Consider the following 12,518-nt stretch of genomic DNA (forward strand, 5'->3'; position numbering starts at 1 on the left):
GCTTAAGGGACTTTTACCACAACCCTGAGTGAAGCAGAAGCCACAAGGCAACATAAAACAAATTCTGCATGCGTCCAAAGTCAGTGTACATGCCAGTCATGCTTTGAAGAGCCATTGTTCTGAAAAAATGCTGTTCATATAGAGGCTTGCAGTTGGCTGGCTGAATGTTACCAGCATGTGGGTCAAGTCAGCCCCACAGCAGGCTCGGATCTATGCATGTAGACCAGGCAGGCTTCACGTGGTTCCTTCCCAGAGATGCGCCTTGGAGGTTTCGGGCTTGCTTTCTCAGTGATGGGACAGCTCAGAGGCCCACAGCCAGCTGGAGTAGTTATGGGCAGGTGCTTCTAGGCCAGCCATCTCCTTTCTGTTTATTTCCTTCACTTTAAATGCCCACTGAATCACATTTCCCACATGCATTCACCTCTTCAGAACAAGCGATTTGGAATAAAGGTGTGGTCTTGTAGTAAAAATCGTGTTAACTATTTATTCCGCTGAGAACAGAAGTTGAATCAACAACAGCTTTTCAGATATGGAAGATATGCTTCTACTGCCAAAGTTATTTTCTCACCAGTGCTTGTCTTCCACGAAGTGACCTGACCCAAAGATATTTGTATGTGAGATCAGATGGCTCAAGAGAAGGCATCAACATAGTATTTGACATTGGTATGTATGCCTTCAGAGATGGGAAAGATGAAGCCAGACACATGATGCTGATAAGAATTTCTTTTTATGTTATTCCAATAAAAAATACATTCATACAGAAATATAACAATCTTGCAAAAAACAATTTCAAATAAAATCTTGTAAAACAAAATTTTTACAAAAATCTTACAAAGAGATTCTTTAGATAACAGGGTGCTTCAAAAACAAAAAAAGAAATTTCACTAATAGAAACTTTTTCTTCTTAAATTTCAAGCAAAAATGTTTTTTTTTTTTATTTTTATTTTTTATTTTTCAGCTTGATTGAGGCTCAGTTATCACCTGAACAAAATGTACTTGCTTATTAAGAAAATTACAGGCATTTGACATATGGCACACAGCCCCACCCCATCCACACAAGTCTGATGGTATTTCACAATTGAGACAAGCCAGTGCAAGTTTAATGTTTTTTGTTTGTTTGTTTGGGGTTGTTTTTTTTTTTTTTTGCTTTTGTTTACTTTCTTATTTTTCAGAAGTATGGCTAAGCCAAGGACATTGCAAACAAGGAGTTTTAAAAAAAAAAAAAAAGAAAAAAGAAAAAACACACCTAAATAGAAATCCATTTATCCTCTTTTTTTTCGGGGGGGAGGGAAAAAAAGTGCATTTTCAGGCAATTTAAAACAAAAATGAAATGAGAATGATTTAAGCCTGCATGTTCCTTAGAACCAGATCACTTGCATATACTTTTTCCTAAACCACTTATCTACATACATTTCCAGGAAGATATACCAAAATATTAGCATAGTAAGCAAGACCAATAATAAATAGAAAAAAGAAACAGATCACATGTTTCATTGCATCAACTGTAGTGAGCTGGTTTTAAAAAAAATAAAAATACTGCTTTTGGACAGACTATTTCTATTCTAGGAAAAAACAGTCTTTATTTTAGCTGAACTATGCAAAATTAGAGCTCAACCACCACAACAACTAGCTCACTCACAGGTCCTCCCATAAGCCGGAAGGCCAAAATATGAGTGTACTTCATCTGCACACAGCTAATATTCTTTTAGCATGCCAATACTCAGTTCATATCATTCTTATATGGCCACAGATACGCTATTCCAGACAACCTAATAACTACAAAACACAGTCAGCAGTCTGAGAAGAACTGAATGCCAACAAAGCCTTTAGCATAGCATTAAGCTAAAGGTAAAGCCTCTAAAAATGCTAGATTTTAATAACTGTATCTTTCATTTCTTTGTCTCCTTAATGACCATGTTGGGGGGGAGGGGATATTTTGACGGGCTGTGGCATTTTCTAGCTATGTGTTCTAATTTTTTTTCCTTTTAAAAAAAATATTTATATATTATCTATATATATACACACATACACAGACTGTACACACAAATATACATACACAATTATTTTTCTGCCCACTTTTTAAAAAAAAAGTAATATAGTTTCTTTCTGTATGACCAACAGATAGCTAGATATATAGATGTGAAACTTGTGCCTTTTAAGCAAATACATCTTTTAATACTTCTGTATCTTTAATATGTATGAAAACTTGACATATTAAGTACAGTTGGGGTGTGTATATACACAGTTGTTGTGCAAGGTCAATATAAAAAAAGTCTCAAGGTGGCAGAACTGGTCAGGTATTCAATTGGCATATGCATTATACTGTAACACAGTCAAATTGTCTAAGTTAAACAAATACTGTACTGACATGAATGACTTTTCTCTATATTTGTCTTTGTAAAGGAGGACCCTGGAAGTAACCTTTTTTTCCCCTCATATTATACATTTGATACAGTACAATGCCAGGTGAAAAGAGAGCCTTAATAAAGCATGCATCACCCATACCCCTGTATAAGACCCCCTACAAGAGAAGGTCACTTGCATAAGGCACCATTATTAAGGTCAACAGTGCATTAACAGCTAGAAAACCAGAAGTTAGTCCTCAAGGCATAAATAAGAGAAAAATTAGCTGCATGAGAAAAATCAGTTTCTAACCAATAGTGGTTTTATCCACCCAACAGAAAAAATTATTCATGTTCCATACATTATGTAACATTAGACCAATTGTATTTTAGCTGCTCTTAACTGGAATCAAAACTGCAGTCCTGATTAAAGAATGGAAAAGCATATAGTTCCCCAGAACCATGCAATAACCTTTGTATTATAATGAAAAGTTATAGTTGTGTTACATTTGTAAATACACAGCTTATACAATGGATTACAAATGAGCTCTGTAGCAAGTAAAACAAGCTACTTGACACATTGCACGTTTAATAGCTGCACCAGACACCTAAAGCTCCTCTCACACAGGAACGGGGAGGTCCCCATCTCCATTCTGGCATCCTGACTCTTTTTATTCCCCCCTTCCCCTCTCCGTTTTCCCTCGAAAAAGGTGCAGACACCCCTCCCCCCACCCCTTGGAAATGATTGGTGGTCGTCCCATCTCACAAGATATTCCTCACATACAAGACATTCAGACTATTTTTTTTTCTCTTACAGTTATAAAACAACCACAAGAAAAAAAATGTGCCTCAGCATACAGTCGTCAATAGATCCTCATAGCACACAGTCGCCCAATCATTGACATTCTCAGTGCACATGCTCACGGCAAAAGGCTTAGGAGCCACTCAGAAGGTTAGATACCAGTGTATGAGTCCAGGAAACCCCAAACATCACGCACCGCGGTTGCTATGCCGTTTCTTACATGACTTATTAGCCCTCAAAAGACCTTCAAGGAAGAGAGGTCCTGGAGGCAACTGGGTAGGGTGCAAAATGGCATGCTTTGGCTGGAACACGCATCCCTCTGCTCAAGGCTCTTCAACCTTGACGCCTCTTAGCCCACAGGATTCACCTCGTGACCCACTCAGAGGTGTCTCTTCATGTGAAGGGCCAGGTGGTCGGACCTGGAAAAACACCTGCAAGGAAAGAGAAAGATGGCGTGTTAGATGAGGGTTGGGTGCACTCATGGCACATTTTATGAGGTCAAGATTCCCCCATGCTCTGCGGCTCCATACCGCGGCCGGGGGAGGAGGGATGGGGCAATCCTGGAGACACCGGAGCACTCAAGGCGTCCCCAGGCACCTGGGTGCTCTGCAGGTAGGTGGTAGCACTGGGGATTTCACAACACTAATCTGCACCATCAGGCTACAAACTATATCCAGGTGATTAGTAAAACATTTTTTTCCCACTATGAAGGCATAATAATCCCTTAAAAATACTAGACACAATTGTGTCCCCAAGCGATTCCTTCACAAATGAACCTTGTGAAAGGCAGCCTAGACTCACTTTCCAGCAAGTGTTAAAAATAACTATTTTAAAAGGTGCATTTCAGTCGCATACCTGTCACAGTGACTACATTTAAAAGGCTTGGCACCAGTGTGCTTTCTGAAGTGTCTGGTTAATTCATCACTTCTTGCGAAACGCCACTCACACCCTTCCCATGAACATCTGTAAGGCTTTTCCCCTACAAAGAAAGCAGATTATATGTTAGTCACGACTTCACTCAAACAAAGATCGGTGCTATCCCATTCATTTTCTATGTAAACCTCCTCCACCCCCTAAAGACCGTCAATTTTATTTAACATATCTGAATGCTTCAAAACATGTAGGCAAAGAAGGCAAAATTCATCCACCTGATTCCTACTTAACTATTGTGCTGCAACAGCACATCAAATAATCTCATTCTTGTTACAAAAAGCAATTAAACAGGTTCTCAGGAAACAAAGAAATCCAACCTTGTACCATTCCTGTTCATCTGTAATAGCACCCTGACTCCCAAACAGGTAGCATGGACCTCACGAAGGTGATTAAAGACAGCGCAGCTAGGCTCCCAGATGCAATTAGGCTACTGTATTGCATCAAAGTCCTCTGTCACTCACTCATCTGTATAACATGCAACCTCCTTCTGCTGAGCTACATTTTCTTGGAAAAGCCTGCACAGCACTTTGAACATTGCTATTTTAGCATTCAAGAAATACCACTTCCATTCACAGGAACGTTCTCAGCCAGACAGCACCGGGACAACAGTTCTGCAATACTTCTGAGGCCGGCAGCTATTTATGTCTGCTCAACCACCACGGTTTCAGTGGAAGTTGCTCTTTCCTCTCAAAATAATCTCGTTTTATCGGACTTCTGCCTGACAATGGGAGCATCCAAGCTTGCTCAGACTTCCCATAAAAGCCACAAAATGCTGAGCTCATGAGTCAAAACAGGATCTCTTCCGTGAATTCTCTTTCCACATCATGGGGAAAAAAAACTGCATAGGTCTTTGGATTTGCACACCAAGAACGCCTAACTAATTCCTCACATTAAGCGATGACTACTGAGCCAAGGCAGAGCTCTACACATCTAACTGCTGTCATAAAAAGATGTTGAATATTAATACTCAAACAAGCAAATCAGCATGCTACTTCAACCATAAAATATTTATAAAAGTCCTGAAGTGTCTACCTTCCTCACTTTCTTTCCCAATAACACACAGGATTATTTTTTTCCATTCAGATTCCATAACAATAAAATGCTGTTTCTCAGTATTTTGGGATAAAATTATACAGTCAATCATACATTTGCAAGTCCAATTAGGCAGATATATTAGAAGAACTACAACGCACCATGGCTTTCCAAGATTTTTGCTGACAAAATGGCACACAAAACTGTTAAATTATTTACAACTATAGCTGTACTTTATATAATCAAGGCCTTGGGATGTCTGGTTGAATAGACCCAATGTACAGTGGACCATGAAGACAGGCTCTTATGCTACTTTGCGATCCCGATCCATCCAGCTTTTGGATATGCCATTCCTTTTTTTTTTTTTTTTTCTCCTCAAGAAAGTCTCAGTTAGCTTTTGCTTTGGAAATAAATTGTGAACAGAGGTATAGCGTCTCTTTTGGCTAGCGAGTGCTCCCGAAGACCACATGCCTCTGCAGTTTCCCAAGGATTGCCTAGTTAAACGAGTGGCTCATATTTGCTATGACAGCAGACTCATCCACAGCCAACTGCCTTGGCTTCAGCCAGCTTACGAAGAGAATGAGGAAGTGATGTCGCCCATGCTGGTAAGCCTCTCGCACTATTACATCATCTCTCCAAACCTGGGCTCCCACCCAGCGATTGTGTAAGGCCGTGACACCACCACCGTCAGGGGTATTCCCTGCAGTACTTGCCAACTCTTAACAAGCATTCGGTTACTAACCTGTATGAGTGCGCTGATGTGCTTTCAGATGTGAACTTTTGGTGTAAACTTTCCTGCAACCGTTAAAGTGACACCTGTGAACACGCCTTCTGCCATCTGGCGAGGTGTCACCATTGGCGGGGGTACCTTTTTCTGCAGTCTTTCCAGCGGTACCGGTACGAATTTTCCCCGGTGAATGCAACTCACCCGGCGTACAATTCCATAGCTGGGAAGAAGGCTCCTTGCTCAGCTCAGGAGACGAAGGGGGAGTGGAAGTGACAGATGAACTCAAGTTTCCTGAACTGGCTAAAACATCGCTTATAGGGTCAGAGGTAAACTTGGTCGTGGGCGAGAGCTCCTCGGAGCTGTCCGAAGATTCACTGCTCACGTCAGAATTCAAACTGTTGGTCTCTAAGTTCTGACTAGTAGGGCTGTCCTCTTTTGGGACACACGTGCTCTTCAGTTCAGATTCCTCCTTTTTCTCACGTGCCAGAATAATTTTGGTCCAGAGATCCTCTTGGCTATCAAATTTGATTTCAGATGCAGATACATAACAGGGTTCGCTTTGAAGATACCGTTCCAGCTCCAAACACGTCTAGGTGAAAGAGAAGGAGAAAAAAGAGGAAAGTTACAAGCTGGCTCAAAATAAACCCAATTGTATTTTACACTTCAAAAAGCATGCAGGAATGTAGTACGTTCGATTTGAGGTTTCTAGGTTCAAAACAAATTAAAGGCTCCTCCAGCCGTAACTAGGTGACTGTTATGATGAAAAGAAATCGCTTCTCGAGACCTGGGCAGGAGTTCAAACACACAGCTGAAGGTGCAAGTCAGCTTGGGTTTGCAAAATGGCATTCTAATGAGTCACTCAAATTATCATCACTCTCATCATAAAAATCTGTGTTTTAGCAGGCTGACGTTGAAAAGGGACCATAGAGAGCCACAACAAATAATTACACTTCACTCTCGCGCTCTCCTAACGTCAAGTTGTTTTGCATCTCCCTCACACAAACACGAGGCTGAAGGGACCCGGGCGAACACAATGTGCTCTGACAGGCAGCTAAAGCCCGAACGCCGCGTCAGAAAACAAAGCCACATTTCAGCATGGCTGCGGAGCTGCCGGCCCGTCTTCTGGGGCCATCAATGGAGCAGCAGACGTCCTCCCATTTCCTGTGCATGAGAACGCTGCATGCTCGACTTTCAAAGAATGTCATTTCCAAGCGTATTGGCATGCACGCCACATAGCTCGGGCTGCTCCCCTGCACGGTTGGAGGAACAAGGGGGGGAACTTCGGTGACAGAAGAGAGGGGAGAAAAAAGTTCCCGAATAGAAATGTCCTATTCTATAGGATGCGAAACGGGAAATTACTCTGAGGTCCTGCTGGGAGTCCCACAATGAACAAGAACTTTATCTACTGGCCAAGAGTGCAACTGTATGAGTCATCGCTCGCTTTCTTTCACGCAATGCCAAAGGAGACTTCCTTTTAAAATCCTGTCCATCTGCCAAGAAAGTACTCTGTTCAAATATACATGCAACAGTACATGGACAACTTCCCCCCCCCAGCCGCATTCCTCTCCACTCCATGAAACGAAACAAAACAAAAAACAAAACCACCCTAAATGGGTGAAGCTGCGGTTTTCAATTTCAATTACCCTGCTGACTTTCTAGCCATTTGCAGAGGAGAACAAAAAAGGGTACGAACTGTTATGGCAACAAGCTGATGTTTTGGGATTATTCTTTCCACTATAGGAAACGATCCATATGGAAGCGTTACACAGAAAAAAAAAAGGACACACCAAGTTTCCATACCAAACTCTACTTATTTTAGCAAGATCATCCCTTCCCAGCCCGGTAGCAAAACCTGATCCCAAATGCCACACATTCCCCTCACAGCCCCTTCCCATCTGCCTCCCGTCTCCCCCAGTAAACTGGGTCACATGTTGTGACCAGGCCAGGAGCGAGGGCAAAAATGGGGGGGGGAAAAACAACACAAAAACAACAAAACAAGACGAAAACAACCCCGGCGCTGCACACGGCGTTTAGGTATTTGCCTGTAATTAGATAACTGGTTTGCAACGCACGTTGACAACAAAAAAGGGTTTCGATAGGGACGACACAATAGTGTATTGATTTTCCGAGAAAACAGAAGGGAAGGGGGGGGGGGGGAAGCATTTATTAAGATCTTGTTAAACTTTAATATTCCCGGCTAATTTAAATTCCTCATTAGGTAGATTATAGTAATGGGGACCGGAGCGAAGCTCTCTCTCTCTCTGAGTTTAAATGCCTCTGAAGGCTACTGGGAAAGAGGGCTGGCCCCTTGCCAAAAACCCAAATGCCTGAAGGAAACTACTTAGCTCCATTTCAATCACGTACTATGAGGCTGCCTCTTTGAAAGGGGAAGGGGGGAGGGAAGGAAAAAAAAAATATGAAATAAAATATAAGGGGTGGGGGGTGATTGCATACAATAAGGAGGCATGTGAAGGCTGTAGCACTTTGCATCTTTGCCTTTCGACCTTCTTGGGTAGGCTCCTTCGCCTCGCCAGCAGGTACCGGCTGTGGTCCCCGTCGCCCCCCGGAGCGGGGCTGTCAGCGGAGCCCCCCGCTCGGAGCGGATTAGGGCGAGAAAGGAGGGGAAGGAAAAAAGGCAACGAAATATGTCCATTAAAGGGAAGGAGCCTCCGTTCTTCCTCCTTCCCCACCAAGGCAATTAGCACAAGGGGAGCGCTGTCATATGACTGACAACTCTGCAAAGCTCCCTGCGCTGGGGAATAGCTCCATTATACACATACATGTATACATTATATATATATACATGCACAGATGTGCACGTACACCCGTGCGTGGTTCTTCCCATCATCGCTAGGAAATAATGCATGATAATAATAATAATAAAAATAATAACAGCAGGCTTGGAAAGGCAGCCCGTGGCCGAGGCGGGGAGCCGGGCTGACAAGACCCAGCTGCGGAGCCCGGAGCCGGCACCGGAGCAAAACTTTTGCCCGGACCCGGTGCGGAGCCCAGGGGCCGGGGAGCTGCGGGGCCGGGCAGGGAGACGGGCAGCTCTTCGCCTTCACCTCGGGGCTCTCAAAAAAATTGAAAAAAATAAAAATAAAAATTTAAAAAAAAAAAAATCAAAAAACGCCGTGCAATTTAAAAGCGAAACACCTGCTTCCAAACGTCGCTAGGTATTTGTGCTCAGATCTCCCCAAACTCGCCGCTGACACTTGGTTGTTTTTTTTTTTTTTTTTTTTTCCTCCTCTTTCAATCCGCTCATCCTTTAATACGGCTTTAAAAAAAAAAAAAATACGACAACAACAACAACAACATCGACATCCTCGTTTTACCTGTTGCCAATATTCCTCCAGGGACGGCAAGGCTGAGAAGTACCCCGTGTCGTGCACAATCTGGAGTTCCTGGAAGATGCTGCACATGGGGAGCACATCCATGGCTCAAGTTGCAACAACAAAAGTCACTGCTGGTTACCAAAAACACCACGAGAGATGCCTCCTTTATGTGCGAGGGGGGTGTGCCGGGGGGGTGTCAAAAACCTCAGCTCTCAGTTTCCAAGCCCCCCCCCCCCCTTCCTTCCAGAGAAGAAGAAGAAAAAAAAAATATTAAAAAATAAAAAATAAAAAAAATATTTTATATATACGGAGATATATATATATATATTAATTCCTTGAGGAGCTTAGGGAGGAAAAAAGACCCGAAGTTTCATGCAAAGTTTAATCGCACGGCAAAGGCAAAGGACGGCTTTCCCGAGGCGGCCGGCGGAGGACCCTGGCGCAGGAGCGGGCTCAATATTTGCAAACACGGCGCTGCTGCGAATGCAGCCCCCTGCAAAACTTCCCCGCTCAAAGCCCGGCCCGGCCGCGCCGCCGCCCCCGCCCCCCCCCGCGCCCGCCCCCCCTCTCTCTCCCTCCCCCTCCCTCCCCGTCCTCCTCCTCCTCCTCCTCTCTCCCCCCTCCCTCCCCGCCCCTCGTGATCCCGTGACGCCGCCCGCTCCGCCGCCGCCCAATCCCCGCCGCGCGCCCCGCGCCCCGCGTGCCGATGATGTCAGAGTCGCCCAATCGGAGCCCGGCAGGCATCGCGGCTCCTCCTGGCGTGACCGAGCCCGGCCGTGACGGCTCCCGCCATTGGCCCGATTCGAAATTCGCCCCCTCCTGATTGGAGGGCTGGGCGGCAGGCTATTTTTAGCAGGGTATATAAAGCGGGGAAGCGGCGGCTTTTTCGGGAGGGGAGGTGTGCGCTCGCGGAGCGGGCAGCGCGCGGGGGAGGGGAGGCGGCCGCGCTCTGCGCTGCCGGCGGCGGGCGCCGAGGGCGCTGCGGAGCCGCTCGCGTAGGGCGGCCGCGAGGGGCGGTGAGGCGGCCGCTGCGCTCTGTGGGGCAGAGGGGAAGGGGAGGCCGGGGGGGCCTCACCGCAGCGTCAGGGTGCCGTGGTTCGGTCTGGGCGGCCGACCGTGTCGCCTCCCTGCGAGGCAGGGAGCAGGGGGTGCCCATAGCGGGCAAGCTGCTGGGTCGTGAGGTCCCTGTGGGCTAGGGGGTTGAGGTTTTGGGGCGATCCTCGATTGAGTGAGGGATTTGGAAGTGTGGCAGGACCTACCCTCGCACCTCGTGCCTGCCCTCACAGCTCCCCTACCGGCCTGCACCTCGGTGCAGCACCCTATGCTGTGTGCGTGTCCATCAAAAACACCGTTTTGGTGTGTCATTATCACGGCATCCTCATTCCTAACACAGCCCACTGGCGATACGGCTGTCTTCGTACAATGGAAAAACATTTTCTGTGGTTAGCTTTCCAAAGGACTGTCCAGCGCATGGAACAAACGCTCCTAATGTCTTGCCTTTACTGAAGGACCTCTAATTTTCCGCTGATGTTTCCATCGTAATCTCTTCTCCGTTATTTCCATCTCCACGCTTTTGTCTCTGTTGCTAGTTACTTACAAATGGCAACTAACGTATTTAAAGTTTGTTCTGCCCACTGTCTTCTGAGAAGTAGCGATTGTAGGAGTCAAAATGTCAAAGTCTAACTTTCCATCCCCTAGCCCTTCACGAGCTGTTAATATGGCCATTTTGTAAGCATACAACTGGTGCTTCTGGTTGGGTTTTCCAACGTCTATGGAAAAAAAAGCTGAAGGTCAATTATAGCATTATTGTATGCTCAGAAAAATGAGCTAATGTTGAAGACTCAAAACATATAAATCCAGAGAACTACACTCACTTAGTAATTCTTTACCTGGCTTCAGAGGGCCAAACACGTGAATATGTTTCCAAAGTTACCTTGCAGACAACAGATAGTTTTGTCTACTTGTTTCCAAAACCAAATCGTCCAAAGAAAAGCGTAGAAGGAAAAAGAAGTCTCAAAAATATTAACTATACACCTAAATTGAGCCTACTTTTAGTTCTGTAGAGTGGAGTATTTTGTGGTCTGAGTTGCCATGTGGGTTCCAGTCAAATATAACCTGGCAGCATAACTGTAGAAATCCTTAGTGTTGTATAGCCAACCTGCTCCCTCTCTGGATAAGATTTTAGTTTCAAACAAAGTGACAGTGAATGTTACTATCCACACTTTTGTTTATTTATTTAAGTTTGCTTCGTTTTAGCTATGCTTCATGTAACAGAGGTCTCGGCTCCTCAGGGGCTGGATGAGGTTTATTGTGCCCAAGTGGAATTTGAAGCATAAGGGTCTTATTCAGTAGTTATCTTCAGAAGGACAGTATCTCACGGTGAAGGACAACTGGAGATACTAAATGTAAATTAGTGAAGATGCAATACGAAAAAGAAAAATAAAAGTCCTTTAATAAAATTCATTTTTAGTTGACAAGTGACGTTTTTTGCGTGTCTGCCAGTCTGTGTTTGGTTGGGCTGGATTAAGATTATTGCCAAAGGAAAAAAATGAAGCAAATCAAAGAAAACCGTGACACAGATGTGACAATTTTGCAGTAAAAACTATTTAAGTTATATCTGGCTTTGATTAGGCCACTATTGATGGCCATTAAAAAAAAAAAAAAAAGGACATTTTTATCACTAGACATGTTAGTTCTAGGTTATAATCATGTTAACAAATTTTAGTCTTAAATAACAAAAAGCATGAACTGAAGTCAACCCCAGATAAGAAAGAATGGGTAAGAGTGTGCAGAGTGAAGTAAACATAGTGTTTTTACCCAGTATATTTTTATCAGGAATGAAAATTAAATGGTGAGTCAATAAAATGCTGTTGTATGGGAGACTGTTGCATGGAATATAAATCAAAGGGAAAGGTACTTGTGCCAGTAGTAACCGGGATGAACAAAAAGATGGAGTGTGAATTGAAGAGAATTTATTGTGGTCTTTTGTGGATAATAACCATGAGGACAAGTTTTAATAGGCCCCTAAATGAATGAATGAACTAGTGGGGATACTTAAAAAACATAATTTGGTCCTAATGACTTTCGTCAATCTCTATATAGGAGTAAAGTTTCAAATGTCCGTTCTGCGATATACTACTGGGACTTTTTTAATCATGAGCAAGGGTGGAATTTGCCTTGAAAACTTTAAATGAAAACATGTTTTAGGTCAAACAAACAAACAGACGAACTCAAATCAGTCGCTCCCTTGGGACCACACCTCTTTATTTAGACGTGCCAACCAGGGACAGCGGCAAACCTGATTTAGGGCAGAAGGCTCTTCCTTGTTGGTTGTGGTGAAAGAGGCT

General features: G+C 44.1%; 1 protein-coding gene across 2 annotated transcripts; it reads right to left on the minus strand.

Moving 5' to 3' along the window:
- Positions 1 to 708: 708 nt before the first annotated feature.
- KLF6 (KLF transcription factor 6) lies at positions 709 to 9,683 on the minus strand. Of its 2 annotated transcripts, none has more exons than XM_080582614.1 (4): positions 9,172 to 9,683; positions 5,852 to 6,425; positions 4,000 to 4,123; positions 709 to 3,575 (listed from the first exon to the last, which is right to left on the minus strand). In XM_080582614.1, the coding sequence occupies exons 1-4, from the start codon at positions 9,271 to 9,273 to the stop codon at positions 3,524 to 3,526; spliced, it is 852 nt and encodes a 283-aa protein (XP_080438740.1). In that variant the 5' UTR covers positions 9,274 to 9,683; the 3' UTR covers positions 709 to 3,523. The 2 variants fall into 2 exon arrangements, 1 of the variants encoding a protein (XP_080438740.1); XR_013947530.1 differs by having other exon boundaries at positions 1,128 to 3,704; positions 3,858 to 4,123; positions 9,172 to 9,681.
- Between the last annotated feature and the right edge of the window lie 2,835 nt (positions 9,684 to 12,518).

The sequence above is a fragment of the Anser brachyrhynchus genome (genome assembly GCF_964034855.1).
Source record: "Anser brachyrhynchus genome assembly, chromosome: 2".
Lineage (NCBI taxonomy): Eukaryota > Metazoa > Chordata > Aves > Anseriformes > Anatidae > Anser > Anser brachyrhynchus.